Source organism: Chanos chanos, chromosome 1 (assembly GCF_902362185.1).
Source record: "Chanos chanos chromosome 1, fChaCha1.1, whole genome shotgun sequence".
NCBI classification, from domain to species: Eukaryota; Metazoa; Chordata; class Actinopteri; order Gonorynchiformes; family Chanidae; genus Chanos; species Chanos chanos.
Window position 1 is genome coordinate 57483794 of NC_044495.1, and position 10000 is coordinate 57493793.

Consider the following 10000-nt stretch of genomic DNA (forward strand, 5'->3'; position numbering starts at 1 on the left):
TTGAGAAAGTTGATTTGATGTGTTTAGACGTTATTGGTAATGTGTGCGTCACACAGAGAGGAGATGAAGGTCCGCCTGTGGGCTATGCCAAGTTGTTTACTGGTATATTTGCATATGGTGAGTGTGCATGTGCGTGTGTGTGTGTGTGTATGGGTGTGCGTGACAGTAAATGTGTGTTTCTCTCCTTCAGTCTCCCGAGTGTGTGGCAGTCGTAGAGAGTCTGGCAGAACAGTGCAGACAGAACCTAGAGCTGAGCCCCTGCAAAGAGATCTTCAGCGACTGCCGCAAGTGAGACACACACACACACACACACACACGCACACACACACACATGCTCACTCAGACCATTTCAATGCACGAACAGCGGGTTACTTTCACGTCTCGACGTCGCGAGCCCCACACTCGCTGTTCCTTATCGTCCCCTTACCTCCTCAGCTGATAACCGTGTTTGTCCTTATCATAAGAAGAAAGACAAACCGCGTCACACTCTTTTTCATTGACCGCTCTACCAATGTGCCGCTGCAGCCTGTCAGTATATCAGAGATCTAATGTACAAAGCTGCAATGGGGCCCCCCCTCTGTGTTGACCCACCCAGTTAAGGCGCCGTCTAACGTTGAGGAGACACGTCTGCGATTCTCGGTTCCGGTTCCGGTTCCGGTTCCGGTTCCGGTCCCGGCCGCGGGTCGGGGGATCCGGAGAGAAAAGATCCGGCGGCCGGCTGTGCGGGTGCACGCCGGCCTGTTTCACCGGGACCGAGGTGGCTGCCCTGTGAGGGGAAGGTTTGACGGTGTTCGGGAGAATCGTTGAGACTCTGTGGAACATTAAGTTTATTAGGTAAAAAAAAGAAAAGAGGGAAGATGAAGATGAATATCGGCTCGCGCAGGTGAAGTTTATAAAAAGAAAAAAGTCGAGGAGGAGCGTTTTTAAACCTGTTCCTCAAAAAAAACTCGAAACAGAAAACGGCCGAAGGCCATCGCCACAAGCATCTTTTTTTTTTTTTCCACAGTCCATCTGTCCATTTTCACATGACTCTATGGCTCTTCATGATCATATTAATTCTGTCACCGTCCAATTTGACTCCAAGCCAAATACGACAACAGTTTCTCCAGTCTCTCCTCACACACGCACACGCACACTCACACACACACACACTTACCCCTGTCATTAACAGTGTAGGGACAGCAAACCGCACGTGACGTTGTGGGTGTGACGGAGATCTCCTTTTCCTAAGAGATCTCAGCGCTTGAATTACTCCATGCAGAAACATGCATCAAATATTATCATTATTAACGAATAAGTAAACCTGCCCTCCGATGACGGAGAGGGTTTTCAGTTGGTTAAAAATCATATTTAAAAGAGAATGAAATAGTATGGAGCGTGCGCTTATGGGAGCACACAGGGACACATTTCTAATTCTTTTTTTTTTTTTTTTTTTTTGTTCCCCGTGATGCTAACGTTTACCCACAGGGCCTTGCACGACCACCTGAGCGGAGCTTCGTTCTCAGACTACCAGAACAGCATGTACTTCGACCGCTTTCTGCAGTGGAAGATGCTGGAAAGGTCTGCTCCCTTTCTCTCTCCCCTGTGTGTTTAAAATAACTGATTTTTTTTTTTTTTTTTTTTTTTTTTTGGTATCGCAGTACTTTTCAATTTGGCCTCTTTCCTCTTGTGACAGATGGTTTATATTTAAACTGTTTGCAGTGGAAAAGTGATTTGTGCTGGTTTGTTTTCAGACAGCCGATAACTAAAGACACGTTTCGGCAGTACCGTGTGCTGGGGAAAGGAGGTTTTGGCGAGGTGAGGTTTGAGTCCTACAAAATATTCACAGACTCGGTGTCCTTTGCTTTGTAAAGCCTGTCAGAGTGTGTGTGTGTATGTGTGTGTGTGTGTGTATGTGTGTGTGCGTGTGTGTCTGTGCATCTGTGTGTCCGTGTGTCTGTGTGTGTCTGCGGGTGTCTGCGCGCGCGCGTGTGTGTCTGTCTTTGTGCTTGTGCACGTGTGTGTGTGTGTGTGTGTGTATGTGTGTCCGCGTGCGGGTACATGTCCGTGTATGTGTGTGTGTGTGTGTGTGTGTGTGTGTGTGTAACATTTTGCTCTGTTTTCTCAGGTATGTGCGTGTCAAGTGCGAGCCACAGGGAAGATGTACGCCTGTAAGAAGCTGGAGAAGAAACGAATTAAGAAGAGAAAGGGTGAATCCATGGCCCTCAATGAGAAACAGATTTTAGAGAAGGTCAACAGCAGATTCGTGGTGAGTGTCGTCCTTCCAGTTCTGCTTCAGTGTAAGCAAGCCTCCCGCACAGGCTAGCTCTCTCTCTCCTCTCTCACTTTATCTACAAAGGTCATTCTCTCTCTCTCTCTCTCTCTCTCTCTCTCTCTCTCTCTCTCTCTCACCCTCACCCCCTCCCTCACTGAGTCTCTCTTTCTCCCTCTGTCACTCTCTCACTCTCTCTCTCTGTTTTGCTCCGTAGTTTAGTCTGTGCTCTCTCACTCAGTCATCTCCTCTCCATTTCCCTCTCTCTCTCTATCTCTCTCTCTCTCTCTCTCTCTCTCTCTGTCTTTGCCTACCCCCTGCACCCCCTCTCCATAAATATTGACTGTACCCCTGGTATACCTCCCCTCTTCACTTTAAATTATTCAGAGCTATCTCACCCTGTTTAAAAGCCAGGATAATCGGAGCTTGTGAGGTTCTTCATCCCTGCCTGTTGAGTGTGTTTGTTTTGGGTTTTTTTTGTTTATTTTTTAATATCTGTCTGAGGCTGGCTTCTGTGTTTGTCTCCGCGCAGGTCAGTTTAGCGTACGCTTACGAAACCAAAGATGCCCTGTGTCTGGTCTTGACCATCATGAACGGGGGTGATCTGAAATTCCATATCTATAACATGGGAACGCCTGGCTTCGAGAAGGAACGCGTACAGTTCTACGCGGCCGAGATCTGCTGCGGCCTGGAACATCTGCACCGGGAATCCATCGTCTACAGGTACCGAGCTCACAGACCTTTGGAGTCAGACTTTGCTGTTTGTGTTTGTCCGGGACAAATTTTGAGAGGTACCAGTGATGTAATGGAAAACTACCCGTGCTGGAGAGACACGCGTCTTCACGTGAACTTTCTGTGGCACCATCGCGCTGGGCAGTAAGGTCACTAATAGTCAGGAGCTTCAGGGTGCACGGAGCAAAAACGCCAAGTCTCTGTTCTCACGGCCTCCCTCTTCACTCATTCCCCCGTGTCCAAATTATTTTATCCAATCAGAATTGAGCAGAACGGTCTCGCAGAGAGGTGCAACGGCGCACACTTTTCATGGTTCGGTTTCTACCTCGGGTTTTTCGGCAAGGGTTTGGTTTGTATCACAGTTTGGCTTAAAACCAACTCGGAACTGAAACTGATCTTTCTTTTTAATTTAAACGTGTAAAAATGTTCACAAAAGGAACCAATTTAATACAAACAACGACAAAGCTCTTCGCTAAATAAGAACGATAGATAACTAATCTTTTGTGCCCTTCACTTGAAGGTTCTGCCCTTTAGAAAACGAGTGTATGAAAGTCAAACTTGAGCAACAGTTACTTTGGGATCGCTTCTCCATGACGATGAGTAAAACAAATCTAAACCCGAGTGGGTTTTTTTTTGTTTTTTTTTTTACTTTAAGGTTCCTCTTCAAGAAAACGACAAAAGCTGAACAGGAGTTCTTTTAAAGTTCTTCTTCCCGAAGACCAGAGTAAGAAAAGTGAAGTTGAACAATGGAACAGTCACTTGCGCATGCCATTCCAACAGAGAGAGAGAGAAACACATGACTCCCGTAAAACGATGACAGACAACCCTGACCTTTTTTAGATTAGCGTGCGGTTACTTCGATACAAGAAAAATAAGTTGACGCTCAGAGATTAGATCTGTTTTGTTCGTTTATGTGGATTCATACATTCCAGGATAATTTATTTATGCCGTGAGTGATCACGCCATGTGTTTTGTCGTTACTGAATGCGGTTACTCGGTCGACATTGTCGTGAAATCCGTTGCAGTGCGGCGCGTATGTTTTTTTTTTTTTTTTCCTCGAACTGAGACATGAAACGAAAAAAGAGAAAACAGCTTCAAATTATTGATGAACGTTATTCGAAAAGGATCAAAAGAACAAATAGCGTGGAATGTTCTCCTACGCTAAGAATATGTTTTCCCTATGATTTGCAATGACATTTAAAAACAAAACAAAACAAAACTTCACTTTTAAGAGCTGAGATGAAAAAAACCCCAAAAAACTGTGAACCAAAACCAGGAAAACAGAACAGAGGATTTCAGTTCTGGTACAAAACCGTTACAGCCTCCTCATCCCATTAGTGAACAGGGCTGGTTGTTGTTGTTGTTGTTATTGTTGTTGTTGTTTTTGTTGTTTTACACACGGTAGCTTACCACCTGTGCATGAATACATTACTGTGGTAACATGGGTAATGTGGTTAATACGCTGACAGTATCTTGTCAATTCTGTCGTTCCCGTAGGAAGATTAAGCCTTTTTATGTCATTCTCCTGGCAGGCAAAGTTTACAAATTTGGCAAATCGAGTTATTATTAAGCCGTGGTTTTGTTTGTCCTTTTTTTTTCTTCCAGGGATTTAAAACCAGAAAACATACTCTTGGATGATAATGGTGAGTAGTCGTGATTTCATTAGTCATTTGTCGTTACAGCGCGGTCAGAAATCTGTTCTTGCATGTGCTCCGTCCAGCCCTGTTAAATCGGTTTCTGTCTGACAGTAATGTTTGTGAGCCAGTGCCGTCATGTTTACTGTTGTCGTTGTTGTTGTTGAGTTGTTTTTTTTTTTTATTGTCCTTACATTTGTGTTTTTCTCCCAATCTCTTTCTTTAGGGCATATCCGGATCTCTGACTTGGGGCTGGCCATCAAAGTGCCTGACGGGGAACCGATCCGTGGCCGCGTGGGCACAGTGGGATACATGGGTAGGTCTCGGCGTAACGGTTCCACTTTCTCTTTCGGAAAGCGTGTTAGGGCGTGGTTCGCGTTGGGAAGCGAGAGCCGTCGTTAACAGTGTGACCAGGGGGATGCTCTTAAACCTGCTCTTAAAGAGCTGCCCGTGCGTGTGCGGTCGACTTTTACTCCACGCCCGGTCCACCGCGGTTGCAGAGGGCTTTGATTCAGACATGAGACAACAGAATCAGATATGGCGGGAACCTGCGTACCCTGCAGCTGCAGACAAAAGGTTCTCCAGCTGTGAACAGACACTTTTTTTTTTTTTGGAGAAATAGCAAGACTGTCTAGTTTGAAGTGTGAAAGTAAGTAACCGATGGATGTTACCTGGCAACGTTTATGATTCCCTTGCAAAGTGGTGAAGACTGAACTAGGACTGAATGATAATGCTGAAAGATTGTTGGATTGGTAGACTAACTTAACTAGATCGATTCGATTGGTTGTTTGATTGATTGATTGATTGATTGATTGATTGATTGACTGACTGACTATGTATTTATTTTGCAGCTCCAGAGGTGATCAATAATGAGCGATACACCATGAGTCCTGATTGGTGGGGCTTGGGTTGTCTCATTTACGAGATGACCGCGGGCCGATCGCCCTTCCGCGCCCGGAAAGAACGAGTGAAGAGAGAGGAGGTGGAGAAGAGAGTGCAGGAAGAGGAGGAAGAATACAACGACAAGTTTACAGAAGACACCAAAGCCATCTGCAGGATGGTGAGGGAGTTACACACACACACACACACGCACATGCGCACACGCACACGCACACGCACACACATGAACATACACACACACACACACACACACAAGCGCGCGCACACACACACACACACACACGGGGATGAGATGTCGTTTATGGTAGACCCTAGCAAGATACTACGCTAAGTTTTGTTTGGTCACTATTTTGCAATGTTTAATTTAGTTGGGTCACTATTTTGCACTATTTTGGAATACTTCGTTTTATTTGTTTAAATTTTCTCTCGTTAAATCTGTCTAAAGCACGGTCTTCAGTGCTAACCCCGTTACATTGGTCATGTTCTCAAGTTCACATGAAAAACACAGACCGTGTCCCTAAAATCAGTCTCTCTCCCCCTCTCTCTCTCTCTCTCTCTCTCTCTCTGTCTCTCTCTCTCTCTGCTTTTCTCCGTCCAGCTGTTGACCAAAGACCCCAAGCAGAGGTTAGGGTGCGGTTCGGACGGTGCTGCTGAGGTCAAAGCCCACCCCTTTTTTAAGACGATCAACTTTAAGAGGCTGGAGGCAGGCATGCTGGAGCCTTCCTTCGTGCCTGACGTGAGTGCCCCTGTTTATTTTTTCAGGCTCTGCTCCTTCCCTGGACCCTTACCGCACACGCTCGACAGACTTTACAACACTTCAAATGGCTTTGTGTTGTATTCTCTGTCTTTGAGTGTTCTCTAAATGTCCCAGCATTCACTGGGCTATTAAAGGCCCTTGTTGATGTTTCCGAGCTGAATTGTTTACCTGGAATAAGTGTCTCTTCCCCCCCCCCTCTCTCTCTCCCCTCTCTCTCTGTCTATCTCTCTGTCTCTTTCTGTAGCCTAGGGCAGTGTACTGTAAGGATGTTCTGGACATTGAGCAGTTCTCCACTGTTAAGGGTGTCAACCTGGACCAAACAGACAATGACTTCTACTCCAAGTTCGCCACCGGCAGCGTGCCCATCCCCTGGCAGAATGAGGTACGGAAAGTACCCGCCCAGCGTTTGCGCACAGCTTTACGAGGATGGGAGGGTGGGGACCGCACGGGGAAACTCTTGAGAGTGTTTTTGTACGATGCTTTAAGTGAGGTCAACACAAGAGCATAGCAGGATTGAAACTGATGAAGGCTTTTCTTGTCATCTCTCGTTCTCTGTCTGTCTGTCTGTCTGTCTCACTCTCTGTGTTAGATGATTGAGACAGAATGCTTCAGCGACTTAAACGTGTTTGGACCTCACGGGACCCGACCCCCTGACCTTGACTGGAACCAACCTCCTGAACCTCCACGTCGAAGTCTGCTGGACAGGATCTTTAGGAGACATGTGAGAAGCCCCTCCTTACTGGAACACAGCAAAGAACACTCAACAAAGGTAGAACGGAACACAAACATACAGTGGAAGCACGTTTAGAAGCTTCAGTGTGTACGGAACACTCGGGACAGGGCTTTTTCAGGCCAGGTTTACAGAACAGAGAATGTTACAGTGCAGAGCACTTGCCGTGAGGAGATGCCTGACAGTTAAGAGTAGTTTGAAAGAAAAGATTCGATACTTCTTCTCACTTAAAGTAAACATTCTGTCTAAACGTTCTGTCGTATGTCCGTTCTAGCCGAAGCTTGTTTCTCAAGGATTATCACATTATTCTGAAAAGTGTTTTTGTTTTTTGTTTTTTTTCCCCCCATCCATCAGCATCCAGAAGTGTCCATCGCTCACAGCCGAGTCTCGTCTTCCAGTGTGAACTCTGTGGACTCAATGTCAAACTCTGCCCCCTAGTGGATGGAGGCCTGAGAGGACGAGAGAACGACAGAGAGAGAGAGAGAGAGAGAGAGAGAGAGAACGAGAGAAACAAATAGCAGAGAGAATGAGAGGGGGGTAGGGGAGAGCAAAAAAAAAAAAAAGAAAAAGAAAAAGAAAAAAGAAAGCGACACTTCTCGTGTGGTTTTTAGTGTTGGTCTCCGGGGCGCTGGTGAAGCCGTTACACTCCTCCACAGCTCTGGCCGGCTTCCACTCAGCCTAACCTGAGAGGAAAAAAAACAAACAAACAAACTCTGTTTTAGAGACGAATAGATGCTCATTTTTTTTTTTTTTACCCCCCCCCCCTTTTTTTTTTTTTTCTTTTTTTCTTTTTCCGAAAAAAGATAACGTGTCCCTTTCACCTCACGAACTCTCTCGAAATGGATGCTGGACCAGAAACGAGCCACTGACAATGACAGAAATGAAACATTTTCATTCACTCACTCACTCGTTCATTCGTTCATTCACACATTCATTCAGGGGATCCATACTGTCAAAGAAAGGCCTCCACAGGGAATTTGAAGATGGGGTCTTTTAAAAAAAAAAAAAATAACAGACAAACAAACAAAAAAAAAAACACTTTTTGTTGTTGGTTTTTGTTATTTGGTAATAAAGTGAACTGTTGAATAGACTGTATATGCGAGCATACACACTTACAAACGGTCACGCAAACACACACACTCACACACACACACACAAACACACACACACACACACACACACGCATTCTCACTCTCCATACCTCTTTCAATCTTTTTCTTCCACAAGAAGCCAACTTTGACACAGGATGCCTCCTTCTTCAACCCACAACGTGCTTGCCTTGTGTATTCTCAGGCCAAAGGTAGCATTTAAACAGTTGAAGTATTAAACGGTTATTGCCATATTTCTCCCGCGTTGGGCTAAAAAAAACAAAAAAAACAAACAAAAACAAAGCACACAAAAATAATTGAATTTTATCCCCATGTTCCTAAATGATGTACTCTCTTCGGGCAGCTCAGATTCGATCTGTTCTTCAGAAGGCGTTGAAATGATCAATCTGGCAACCTCACAGGACAGAGGGCGTGTTCCAATTCACACTCGGAGTCTCCTCTGAAGGACACTTCAGTGATTGAGAATCTTTTCTCCTTCCAAGTGCACTGCTCTGAAGATATTGAACAGTTTTCCCTTGCTTCCTTGGAAAGGTGCGGGCATTTTCTGGCAGGGGCAGTCTACAGGAGGTCTTAAAAAAATGAAAATGAAAGTGAGAGAGAGAGAGAAAGAGAAAGAGAGAGAGAGACTCTGAGTCACTCCAGGTGTACTGATGCACAGTTCAACACCCTACAACCATCCTAGATAGCTCACCCATAAACATACAGACTCATTTTACTGTTTACATAAACACAATAAAACTGGTTCTTTTTTACAACTTTCTTTAGAAGAGGCTGTTTAGGTCTCTCATAGGTCATTACCCGCCGTGTTTTGTTTTCTGACTTCCTAAGTTCCATCTCGACCATGATGTTCGTAAGGTGAGATTGATAACTCCGTAGACCGAGTATGCCAAACATTGTCAATAAGAAACAATCTGGTTTTTTTTGTTTTGTTTTTTTCTTTGATGTGACATTAACAATTGTTAAAAAATGATTAATCATTAGGACCATGCTTGTCAGGTTTTTGAAGCCTTTTTGAAGTTTGCCATGTGTCGAGTTTGAATAGATCATGCCATGCAGTTTCAGTTTTTCAGTACGTGTGCTGAAACAAGTCAGAATTTCCAAGTGGGTATTTTTGAAACGATCAGACGAGATCACATTGTCAGTGATCATTTTAATGTGGTCTGAGTATTTTAACCATGCACCACATAAAAAAAAAAAAACCCATTTGTCAAATGATTAATGCAGCGGATTCCAGTAGCTAAACGCAACCACGGTTTGGGCGCAAGCCTTCAAAAAAAATAAATAAATAAAAGAAAGAAAGAAAAGAAAAGAAAAGAAAAAGATTGTTCCCTCTGAAAAGAAACGTGGTGTCGTAGGAAAAGCACTGGCCCAGATCTCTCTTGCGTTTAGTTTTGGCACACGCAAAGAACTCATTCATGTGTTTCTAAACGATCTGGCCAACATGTGCCCCAAGGAGTAATATTCAGATAGTTCATAATGACATAATGTGGAAGGAACTGATTTGTTTATTCAAACAAACAAAAAAAGGCCTTTTTTATATAAATATATATATATATATATATATATATATATATATATACTGTACAGAGGGCCCCAGTGGCATTTAGAATCGTTCACAGTATCAGGGACATTTTGTGTTTGCCGATGCCAGGGAAATTTCTCGACCCAGGACATACCAGTCCCAGTATTAAGTGTGGCGTCGTAGAAGGTTCTGTACGCCGTGCAAATTCTTTCGCGTCCCTTCTTCGTTTTTTCTCGTTCGTCCTCTCCGAACGCGAGTCTACACGAGGCCCGTTTTTGTTTTTTGTTTTTCTTTTGTTGTTGTTGGGGTTTTTTTTTTTTTGTTTTTTTTTGGTAATGCTGTTACTTACAGCAACAACAACAACA

The 10000-nt window shown here is 44.3% G+C and overlaps 1 protein-coding gene across 1 annotated transcript in view; it reads left to right on the plus strand.

Annotated features, from left to right (window-relative positions):
* Nucleotides 1-7497, plus strand: part of grk5l (G protein-coupled receptor kinase 5 like) — a 34722-nt gene extending 27225 nt beyond the window's left edge. The window contains exons 5-16 of the mRNA XM_030769368.1: nucleotides 191-288; nucleotides 1468-1560; nucleotides 1734-1797; nucleotides 2108-2248; nucleotides 2784-2974; nucleotides 4589-4626; nucleotides 4844-4933; nucleotides 5469-5677; nucleotides 6116-6253; nucleotides 6519-6656; nucleotides 6864-7043; nucleotides 7359-7497. Of these exons, the coding sequence (XP_030625228.1) occupies nucleotides 191-288; nucleotides 1468-1560; nucleotides 1734-1797; nucleotides 2108-2248; nucleotides 2784-2974; nucleotides 4589-4626; nucleotides 4844-4933; nucleotides 5469-5677; nucleotides 6116-6253; nucleotides 6519-6656; nucleotides 6864-7043; nucleotides 7359-7442 (1464 nt within the window). The 3' untranslated portion in view covers nucleotides 7443-7497. The remainder of the gene's footprint in view (nucleotides 1-190; nucleotides 289-1467; nucleotides 1561-1733; nucleotides 1798-2107; nucleotides 2249-2783; nucleotides 2975-4588; nucleotides 4627-4843; nucleotides 4934-5468; nucleotides 5678-6115; nucleotides 6254-6518; nucleotides 6657-6863; nucleotides 7044-7358) is intronic.
* Nucleotides 7498-10000: the final 2503 nt, after the last annotated feature.